Source organism: Macrobrachium nipponense, chromosome 10 (assembly GCF_015104395.2).
Source record: "Macrobrachium nipponense isolate FS-2020 chromosome 10, ASM1510439v2, whole genome shotgun sequence".
NCBI lineage: Eukaryota > Metazoa > Arthropoda > Malacostraca > Decapoda > Palaemonidae > Macrobrachium > Macrobrachium nipponense.
The window spans coordinates 27,573,508-27,585,279 of NC_087204.1; the positions used below are offsets into that span (position 1 = coordinate 27,573,508).

Below are 11,772 nucleotides of genomic sequence, written 5' to 3' on the forward strand. Positions count from 1 at the left end.
ATATATAAAATATTTTCAATATTTTTCTTATTGCTTTAAATTCAATACAAGGTAAAAGGGGTGAAAACGGCCCCAGTTTTTTTCTAGAGTTGAAAAATTATTAATTTTTCATTGTGTCGCGGACACCATAGGGCCTTCCCCTGAACCTCCAGGGGTCCGGGGACTCCCTAGGGCCCTCTCCTGGAACCCCAGGGGGGGTCGGCGGACCCCAGTTTCGGAACCACTGGGTAACTAGAGAGAGCATCAGGCCAATGTTGTTTTACCTCCAGTTTCATCAATATCAGGTTCCAACATTTCTTCCATAACGAGGCCTGTTTCTCCTACTGCCACTTCAAAATGCTCAGCTCTATCTAACCTTTGTTATATATATATATCATATATATATATATATATATATATATATATATATATATATATATATATACATATATATATATATCATAAATTCATTAGCCTAAGTACCAATATGGTTTTCCAATTGCTATAACACAAACAAATACATATTTACAGGATAATGCTGAGCACACAAGAATTTGTAACCTTTGCGACTACAGATTACCTAACCCTAACCTCCTGATTAAATCAGGTCCAATGAAAAACAAAATGCGATAAACGAAAAAATACAAATACAAAAACAGCAAAAAAATAATATTGGTATATACTGACGTATGCAACAAGGTCGCATACTTTGGTCACACGAAATGGCAAGAGGTCGGTGGTTAGCCCAACAGAAGGAGGAGTTTCAATAGAAATCAGAAAATAAAAAGTAAGGTGAACTTTAACGTGGACTTGATGAACTGTTGAACTTTCGTTTTATATTCGACTTTTGTGACTGTCCCTGGGAGCATATAATTCTGGGTAAAATATAAAAAAAAATATAAATTATACGACAAATTTAGTTGTATGAGCGTGCATAGTAATTCGCATAATTTCATAATATGACGTAGGATAACTCGAGCCGTGACAAAATATAGGCAGTTTAATAATGATAAAACATTCAATCCTACAAAATCATGAATACGGTTGATTAATTATATAAAAATAACACGATGTTAACACATCTTTACATTTTGCGACGAATGCATTTTCGGAACTGACATGGGCTAATTAAAGATTGATCCAGGCTACGTAAGGTTAGGATAGGTATCGTCCTTTGGTTGTTTTGCCCTGGCTTTTGTCTTCACGATTTCCTTTCACGTTAACTTTTGGAGGCCTTCCTATTGACTATCGTTGTACTTGTCAAGGCGCCACGCTATTGAATTTTTCCTTGCAAACCCCCCCAAAAAAACTAGCTAATCGATTTAGTAGGCTACGAACTACTACTAAACAATATTATGTTTACATTCCCGAACCACTTTGAACAACTAAAGGCGTTACGAACTGAGAAAAAAGCCTATATATCAAAGGTAGAGTTAGATAACATAAATTACATACCTCTGTCCTGTATCTTTCGTTGATATAATTCAGAAGTTGGCCTTTGATGTTGTACCGAACTAACAGTTTCGAGCACGAACCAGTTTAACCAGACGGCGGACTCTGTCACCTGCACGAGACCATCCCACACTAAGTGTCTTCCCTTAAAAGGAATTCGGCGAAAACTATAATTTAAAACGAATGATAATATATGGAATCTCGGCTTTGTCGTTGTGGATAAGCTGTTGGGTATGTGAGGCGAAGGGTGAGGGGGTTTCCTTCGACGAAAACAATAGGCTATACAACAGCCCGAAAAATGATAAATGTCAGCGCAATAATTTGGTGACTTCGGGAAGCTAAATGACGCAAGCGTAGGTAGTCCGTGTAACCTTCTTCATTAAACTCCGCTACTTATGTAACTTTTTTGTTGTAGGTTAGTAATAGCAACAGCGACACTAATAACATTAAGGTTATGAGTTGAAGGCAACAAGAAGGCCGGAGAATAATAAGCGAAATGTTATCTGTACAAGCCGACCTCCCTTTACCTCGATTAGCGAGGGTGGAGTTCTCGCTAAAAATGCCCAGTGGCGAAAGCTGTCATACTTAATGTTATTTGATTTTCAAGGATTATTATTAAACCGCGTACCTGAAATTCCGAGCGAAGCTGTTACGCTAAGGCGAGTCTGGCTGTCCTAGAGGGCTATGACGTTACCTTGGAATATATTGTCTCCGACGTAGTTCGTGCATCGGTCAAACTTCGTATTCCAAGTTTTGTCAAGATTATAAAAACTTGACTGCTACAATGTACGTAGTTCAAGTGGGGACAAGTTGTGAAGAAGAAACCTTCTCGGTGTAGCTACGTTTGAGTTCTTGTATCCACTATATTGTTGTAAAGATTCTTTTCATATATAAGACTTAGTTTTGACTACTGTGAACTGTCTTGAAAATTTTTCCTAACGGAAATTTACCTTCCGAAGATAGTGGCTAAAAATGATGTAGTTAAGTGTAGCTCATCATTTCAATATGTGCGTGTATGTGTATGTTTATGTGTGTGCGCGTGTGTGTGCAGTGCTTAGATGTCCGTTTTGAGCCGCTGCACTACACAGTTCTATTTGGGTTTTATTACGGGTTCATTATGTGAATGAAACAAATATGTAAGAACATGTAAAGATTTTAATGGAAGATTCACAGCACAGAAGCAATATCTATCAGACACAGAATTCTTCTGTATATAACTGCTTCCACATTCTAAAACAAAATCAAATCTATAGTAATCAACATTGGCCACTATGTCTTAACCTGAATATTTTGTGCGTTTTTGTTCCACAACAACGACTTCACACACGGAAATTAACAAACATGGTGTTGGCGAAGTAACTGCAGTTTTCACCTATTTCATATTTTCATGTGCCTTATCCAATTGCCTAATGCTTCAGTGAATTGGGACCTATGGGGTCATTCAGCGCTGAAACAGAAATTGACAGTAAAAGGCTTTGAAAGATGTAACAGGAGGAAAACCTCAAAGCAGTTGCAATGTGAATCAGTTGTTAGGAGAGAGCGGAAAGTAAAGTTGATGAAAGAGAATATGAAAGGGGGTACAGTAAAAGGGACGACAGGGGTTGCAGCTTGTATCGGTGTGATTGCTCCCTTGGGTTTGATACATTTGGAGATCATAAAACTCAGAAATAGTTACAGATCATTGATGACATTTCAAGGTCTATATATAAGGGAATAGAGCCTAATGGGTCTAATGCATTGCTGATAAAAAAAAATAAAAAAAAAATCTCTCTAGAACAGTAATCAAAGGAAGACCCAGCAAACTCATTTTTTTTAGACCTATAGTAAAGACTGTAGAAAAGGGAGAGAAACGAAACTAAAACAAACCAGAGGCCAGTGTGTTCATTTGAACCACTGATCTCTTTTTCTAAAGTGAGATTACACAAACGTCTAATAGTACTATTAATGGCACACTGATCAGAGTTCTTTAAATGCAAATCCATCATTGCCTGCTATGACAGATGGCTCCGTATAAGCATCGGTAATATTAGTTATAGGCTTATTTAGCGTTATATTGTGAGCTGGACTGATATTCTATAGAGCTAACAACTAACACATTTCACGTCACTGGTACTAACACCACAATTTACATAAAATATTAACCTATGCATTACCTCTTACAGACACGAAATGAGAACAGTTTTCAGCAATTCTTTAAGAGATTTAGAGTGGCACCACATCACGATCTATAGAAAAATAAATAAATATAAATAAATAAAATCGCGACAGCCATCCCGTCACGAATGAAGTCCAAACATTACTACCTATATATGTCAGTTTGTCACTAGAATCACTATTGCCCACAATCGTCTTCGCTGGCCTCATCGATAGTGATGTTGGGATTCTGCTGCAGTAAGATGGACGAAACGTGGTCGTCGCTGTCCGTTGCTTCCTCCCCTCCCGCCTCTTCCTGCCCGCCGGATTTCCGGCTGCCAGCGCTGCCCACACTCCTGTCACTTTGCGCGCCACCTTCTTTGTCGCTGTCATCGCCATTTGTCTTCTCTTCGTCATCTTCTTCTTCCTCTTCTTCGGTGTCTCCGTCGTCCGCCGCGGAGCTCGAATTCTCGTCGAATATCGGCGATGAGATGCTTGGTCTACGCCCTCTTCGGGGCAGGGGTGAGAGGCGGGTGGGTTCTCGACCTCGGCGGAATCTCCCCGAGGAGCGCTCCGTGGCTTCGGGGGAAGGACTCCCTCTTAGTCTGGAGAAGATGTGCAATTTTGCAGATTATGTTCAAACAGAGGATAGTGGATTACGTGTGACATTCAATGATATTAATGTTAAAAATTGGAGACTGTTCAATATCACCATGCAATGTAACGCTACGGATCATAAAAGGCGGAATTGTTTTAGCAAAATTAAACATTTTATTGCTAAAGCAAATTGACGTCAAAATGAAGACGTATGATACCGTAGGCTCAGTGGTTTATACCAGCGATAAGTAATGTCATTGATAAATAGATTGCAGAATGTCAGGGAGAGCGAATCTCTCATTACAATAATAAGTATGATAATGGTATGACAAACAATAATTCGTCCCAAATAACTGGATAAATGTTTTACTTACTAGTAAAAGTTGTGTTCGATACATGAATAATTATTAAAACAAAATCTTACCTCAGCCAAATTAACCCACCGTTTTAGTCTAAGAATGGTCACTTTCGCATGATGCAAACTGGCATAGTACAGTACCATCGCGGGCTCTTGCTACCTAGGCATGGGTGATATTCTCTCATCTATAATTATAGCAAAAGGAAAGCTAAGATTGATCTCTTTACCTGGTCCCTGTGAGCGATATGGAAGGAACACCCATCTTGCGCCGTGGCTTAGGACTACTGGGTGAAGGAGGAGGTCCTACCCGGGGGACGCGACATAATCCTGCAGGAGCTCTATGCTGAAAATGATAAAAAAAAATTATACTATAAGACGTTATTCTGGTTTCCCTTGGTATAGAACACTGGCGTCACAATGGAAATGGCCATGTACATCTGTCTAGCCACTAGGCCTATAACAACAATCTCCAGTTTTAGAGAGAAGTTATGTTCATAGACGTACCGGAATCATTTTGCCAGGTGGAAGCGGACGGAGGTGCCTGTCTACCTCGGCCGTGACTTGTTCTAAAAATGACCTCGAATGATCCCAGCTGCTTTCCTCTTGGTCATCTGAGGCTGACCTCGGAGGAGGCGGTGGCCGTCGTCGCGGTAACCTCCTTGGCTCAAAAGGACTAGGGAAAAATATAAAGTACATTACATAGGCCTCTATATATATTTTAGAAAAGCTAATTAAAAGCCGTAACTGATTTCTATTTTACCAACGCTAACACGAAACGCAGTTAAAGTCAGCTACTGAAGAAAACGGGACAGACTTTTCGCAAGAAGAAAAAAAAAAACAGAAGAAGACTACAAACCCTCGCGGAGCAGTGTTTATGTTATCAAGACGTTTCGTCCTCATGATAATGGCCATCCGGTGCACCAATTTGATGTTGTCCTGGCATATTTTCCCCTGCCGGTCTGTTTCCATCCGCAATTTCTTCAGTTTCAGGACCAGGTGGGGGTATTCCGGTGGGGGACCAGCATCAATGCGGGGCAGCGCGCTTCGCACCTGTCGAAATTTTAGAATCGTGAATGTACGCTTCCGTCCAAGACAGTGGGACTCCTTTAGTCTGTTGTAGAATCAATAAATGGACAGCTCTATCTCTCTCTCCCTCACCTTCCTTCTGTGGTCCTTATACCGTCGATCTCGGAAGGGTTTTTCAATAATCACTTCTCGGCGTGTCAGCATGGCTCCGTGTTCTTAGTGGAATCTAAGAAATGAATGGAAAAATATAGATTTTTTTTATTCACTTATTTACCCGTAGTTTCCGTAGTAATTTATTGTGCTTCCCTTCTCTCGGCTCCGTATTTTTCATACATACACACACACACATATATATATATATATATATATATATATATATATATATATATATATATATATATATATATGTGTGTGTGTGTGTGTGTGTGTGTGTGTGTGTGTGTGTATTCATTCATAATATATAGCCACTCATAGGTACTACCATCAATTAAACCTAAATAATAACCAGGGAGCATGACCAAGAATGCACAGCATGATAATACTAGGAAAAAAAATGAATTAATATTGTAATCATCAATGTTTACATCTTGCCACCATATGCATTGCACATATTACAAATTGCTATGATTACGTTGCAGCAATGTAATCATAGCAATTTGTAACATTTGCATTTTGAAAAGCACAGCGAATAACACCAGCTGAGTTGTACGTCACTCCATCATAACCACATTCTTGCAACAAGTTTCAAATGTTTTCAAGAACGAACATCACTTTTATTCTGTTCTAGTTCAAATGTATTTACTTTGTGAGGTCAATGACTTGGTGACCTAGTAATAGAGTCCCCTGTTCAAAATTTAAACGGGTTTACTATCATAGCTCAGCCTCGATGAACTTCTACACTTCCATACCTCTACTGTATAATCGAGAAAGTACTCTGAGTACAGATTCAAAACATACATAATGAAATAACATTAAATATCACCTTCGGAGATGCAGTACATTAGCAGAAATACGTCTATTGAATACTGCTAGAAAGAACGTGTTATCAAAGACACCGTACTTACGTTTAGCTAAAGAAAGTAGTGAACAGAACTAGATGTGTAACAATTCTTTAGGTCCTGGTTACAGGCGTATCATCTACATGGGGTGAGCGGAAAAGTCAAGACGATTTGGCGTCTCCCAGACATAACCGTTGCCATGGCAACGACTCACGCGGCCGCTCTACGTTCAGCATTTGCTACAAGTCTGCTAAATAGAGCAAGTTAGCTTTCTCAAAATTATATATTTTACGCTATGAAGACATTCGAATTCTAGACCATGTTTTGTTTACATTTAGTTTATACGATGAAGTAAAATCGTAATTTTATTCATATGAAATTGTGTAACTTATCGTTCTTATTACATATTCAGCTAGCTAAAAGATGTTTTTGCCCACAGTGTTTGGTAAAATATCGGTGATCAAACGTCTTTGTTCACCCATTTTTAAAATAAATAACAGATAGTCATAGTAACCGCGCGAGGTGACACTCTTACCCATAACTCTTTATCGAAGTGGGTAAATTTCGCCCTGGAAATGCAAAATGTATGGACATAATGAATTATATATAATACTAATACATATGTGGGCTACTCAGAACGGCAGGCTTGGCATACGGGAAAAGATGAATCAGGGTGATGAGGCGGTTTCAACATTTGGAGTGAACCATAAATTAATATATAAACAAAAAGGCGGGGTAAAGAAATCTTCACACTGATGGCGTGACTGTGACAGAATTGGTAGAAATAAGATAGCATATGAGTGTAGCCACATGAGTCTTCGTATGCAAAAGCCAGTGAAGCGCCTCAGCGGCGTGGTTGGTATGGTATTAGCGTCCCCCTCGGTGTTCGCGAGTTCGATTTTCGGCCCTCTCGACGTGGTTCGGAAGTCACGTAAAGCCGTTGGTCCCGTTGGTGAATAACCACTGGTTCCATGCAACGTAAAAGCACCATGCAAACAAACAAAAGCCAGTGTCTTTTGGTATTATCATCTTGATCTGATGGAAATGTTGAAAGTCATTCCAGGCTAATTTTTCAGGAACGTCTTACATAAGCATTTGCCTGTGCATGATTGTTATAGGACCACCATACACAGTCAACCTTGCCTATAATATTTAGAAATTGGTTTTGGGATGAAAACAGCACGATTTTATAGTTCTTTAGTCTACCATTCACGTGTGCCAGGGAAAAGCTTCAACAACAATAAGCCTACGCACTTTGCTTATATTATTTTGTTTTCCCAGAGAAATCCTATTATATTTGATACTGTCACTGTCAGATATCAGTCTTCCTTTAGGGGTTCCAACAAGCATTTCGGAGTCAGAGGTTTTTACTGTACCTTGCATTATTTGTATGTGTTGATTTAAAACTTTAATTTATATTTTCTTAACTGCACGCTCTTGCCCTTCCACCCACAATAATCAGACTCACTCCCAACCATGTAAAAAAATAAATTAGTAATAAATAAATTGGCATCTGAGAAACCGAGTACCGAACCGATACAGAAAAGCAGTTGCTGCTCAAAGTGAAGGCTGGCTGTGTTTGCACTTGTCCTCAAAGGTGAGTTGTAAGGACCAAAATGGTTTTAATTCAATTCCATATGACTTACCATGTTATTTCTATATAAGCATTCCGCATAACCGCATCGTTCGTCCCCGCGAATACGAAAACCACCAGGAATTGGGACGTCTAATGTATTTTGCCGTGTTTAGTACGAGCCCCTGGGGGTTAATACAGTCGTCCGAATAAATATTACTAATTAGGGTACTTATCCGCGGCGGCCTAGACTATGGCAGTTGTGGTTTTTCTATGCAGTTTTACCTAATGAACAAGAATTTTAAGTAATATTAATTCGGACGACTGTAATTAACCCCCCAGGGACCAGTACTAAACACGGCAAAATACATTGGACGCCCCAATCCCTAGTGGATGTCGTATCCGCGGTTACGTTCCTTGCGGTCCGTGCGGACTGCTTCTGTAGAAATACTTATACTCTGTTTTTTTACATCTGTCCATCCGCCTTGGTGGTCCCGCATGGTAACACTGCGTCCCGGGCTTTAAATAGTTACGCTATGTGTAAGTTTTAGGTAAATAAAAAGACATCTTAGTGTACATTTGCAACTGAAAAGTGTTTTAATAATTTACTGTATGCGAATTACACCGTTAATATTCGAAATAGGATATTATTTAAAGGCCGGGACGCAGTGTTACCATGCGCAAACACCACAGGCGGATGGACAGATGAAAAAAAAACAGTATAGTACTGTAGATCTACCAAATGGTCTAAGCAAATTTGTAAAGTCTCGTAAACATTTTAACTAGACTACGCTATTTGAGGTAGTCTTAGACACCGCGCCAAACCTAACCCTGCCACTCTTCCCCTTGATCACTACTCTATTTACTAGCTATTACTTAGATTAACCACCATTATTGAATCCGGAAATTGCAGAAAGGGCAGCGAATCGAGTTTTACAGACATATTGTGACATGCTGAAGAATAGGCCCATTTTGCTTAAGGTCCAAATGGCCTAATATTAGGTACACGAGATCTATGGCTAGTAGGCCTACGTACAGGACCTCATACTACCGCTCTACTTGGTTAATCAAATAGAACTCACAGATTTACGGACCATTTTAATATCACAAGAACCCTCAATTAGCAATGGCCGAGGTTCAAGGAAGAGAGTTTAGCGTTCGGGAATACTATTAGTAGGCCTAGGTAGTAGGTACCATTGAAAGTATTCCAGGTACTAGGAATTCACAAAAACGAAAAAGGTTTTAAAATTAGCCCATGCAAGAAGCCGGCCTGTAGCGGGCAGTGCCATCAGTGTACCTTATGTTATGCACTGTAGGCATTACTATTTACGGTTCTGTCTTGAGTATTTGTAGGACAGATTTGGCCATATTAGGCCCTTTCCTCACTAGCATCATGTTACTAGCGCCTCAGCGGCGTGGTTGGTATGGTATTAGCGTCCCACCTCGGTGGTCGCGGGTTCGATTCTCGGCCATTCCATTGAGGAGTGGGAGATGTATATTTCTGGTGATAGAAGTTCACTCTCGACGTGGTTCGAAATTCACGTAAAGCCGTTGGTCCCGTTGCTGAATAACCACAGGTCCCATGCAACGTAAAAATGCCATACAAACTAACATCATGTTACTGACAGTGAAAATAATTTTGTCTGTTACTACTGACTGACATTAGGAGATGGTCTTTAAATATTTCCATGGACTTATATGGGTTAGTATTGTAATGCTATATTTGAAAATGCCCTGTTGAGCTACAGTATAATTACCACTGAATAGTTAAATGAACCTCTCATAGAACATTGTTCATATAAATCATATTATTTATTAATTAATGGAAGGTAACGAAAGCATGTAGTGGGCATGTAATAATCTTATATAATTTGTTAAGTAGCTGTGATACTACGTATTTTTGGAAGATGGGTCATCTTCGGTGCCAAAGATATTTTAGTTGTCTGTTACCAGATGGCGACTGCTTTCAGATTTCCTCAAATATTGACCAATACTGTTGTATGAGGACCTAAACATTCTTGGTTTTGGATTATTTGCTTGAATATTGGCCAACAATTGCATTTGCAAAATAAATAGTTCCGTTTGTTTAGATTTTTCCTGTGTAAAGAATAGTTATGAAAAATACAGGTTGATTAAAAATTTGTCATATTACCTTCTTTCCCTTGTAGTGTTTGGAGCCCCATGATATTTAGAAAACATGGGTTGCAAAAACTGACTAGAAACAGCTGTAACTACCTCTACTAAAGGTTAAAGGTAATGATCAGGATTGTTTTTGAAAATAGTTTAAAGAAAGCAAACGTTGGAGGGTCTCTACCATGTCATTAGTAAGAATGAGATGAGCATTGGGTCAGACATTGAGCTCAGTTTTGGACTGGATTTGCTAAATTCTGGAGGGACAAGTGATGACACTAGGGTTAGGTATTGCTTCAAGGAATAGGGGTACATAGTGATCTATGAATACAGATTTAAAGTAATAGTGTATAAAGGTGAGTTTAGAGCAGGATTGGCTGTTGTATCACTTACCAGGAAAAAAACTTTGAGAATTTCAATATACAGTTTCTCTAGAAAATATTAATCATGAAGCCAAGGTACAACTCCAACCAATGTAACCAGGGAGCATCTGTATACAATTTCAGTGGTAAATGAAACTCAACAAACTAATTATTCTGTAATATATTCACGATGGATAAGTTCTGTATGGTTTTCTAAAGATCCAGTTACCTAGGCCAGTATTTTACAGTGAACATAATGTTAGCCAAATACTTATGCACAAGATTACAAGAAATGAAGTCTGGAAGGATCTTGTACACGGTTGGTATATGTTGAGTTCTTAGATTAGCATAAAGTTCTCAGAGACCACCTTCCTTTTCAGTAAGCGTATGCTGGTTTTGCATGTGGAGTTTGTTTAATTTATCCCTGAGGGTAAGTTGAAGTACCAAACATACACTATTTTAACCATTTATGATAACTTGCAAAATCATCAATGTTGTTTTCTTGTGAAATTGGTGTTTCTGTCATTCAAGTCCAAACCCTTTTACCCCATCTCTACCATTATCAGAGCTAGATCCGTATTGGTTTGTTTAATTCAAGTCTCCTCTTCCCATTTTCCTCTCCTCCATATTCCCTGCAAAAGGGGCAATGGGTGGTCATGTACAATCCATCTTCAAGGAATATGCATGTATCATTAAACAGCATTTCATAGCAGTACAGTCTGATTTTATTAGTCTTCTGCAATTACAACCTTGGAAAGTGCCATGTATGTCTATTAAATAGTAAAAGTCATTTAATTTTCATTGTATTTTATGGGATTTATGGTATGCACAGTGTTTCGTGAGGAAAAACTTGTGACTAAAGGTTCTATATGAAACTTAATGTCTGTAAATGTGTTCAGTATTCTACCATTAGCTCTCAGGTGCTACGACTATCATCTCTGCTAGTTCTAATGTCTAGGTCAGTTTTTTCAGTTGGCCTATAAATTGTAAGGCGTGTAGAATATGAGGGCGTGATAACCAGTTAGATAAGCATGTTAGCTGATTTTTTTTTATTTTATGAATTAAAGGTGTACTTTGTGTACACCTTCTGTGTTGTATTTAGTTTTAAGTTTAGTTAAGTGTGTGTGCACTTGACTATTAGAGGCTTTGGGTATCATGCCCCAG

General features: G+C 38.9%; 2 protein-coding genes across 2 annotated transcripts in view; both read right to left on the bottom strand.

Annotated features, from left to right (window-relative positions):
* Window positions 1–1,578, bottom strand: part of LOC135223504 (prenylcysteine oxidase 1-like) — a 46,831-nt gene extending 45,253 nt beyond the window's left edge. The window contains exon 1 of the mRNA XM_064261948.1: window positions 1,435–1,578. The gene's annotated coding sequence lies outside the window, so the exon portion shown is untranslated. The remainder of the gene's footprint in view (window positions 1–1,434) is intronic.
* A 1,074-nt stretch (window positions 1,579–2,652) lies between these two features.
* Window positions 2,653–5,805, bottom strand: LOC135224131 (serine/arginine repetitive matrix protein 1-like). The gene is made up of 5 exons (XM_064263023.1): window positions 5,678–5,805; window positions 5,376–5,569; window positions 5,024–5,192; window positions 4,747–4,862; window positions 2,653–4,169 (listed from the first exon to the last, which is right to left on the bottom strand). The coding sequence occupies exons 1-5, from the start codon at window positions 5,747–5,749 to the stop codon at window positions 3,764–3,766; spliced, it is 957 nt and encodes a 318-aa protein (XP_064119093.1). The 5' UTR covers window positions 5,750–5,805; the 3' UTR covers window positions 2,653–3,763.
* Window positions 5,806–11,772: the final 5,967 nt, after the last annotated feature.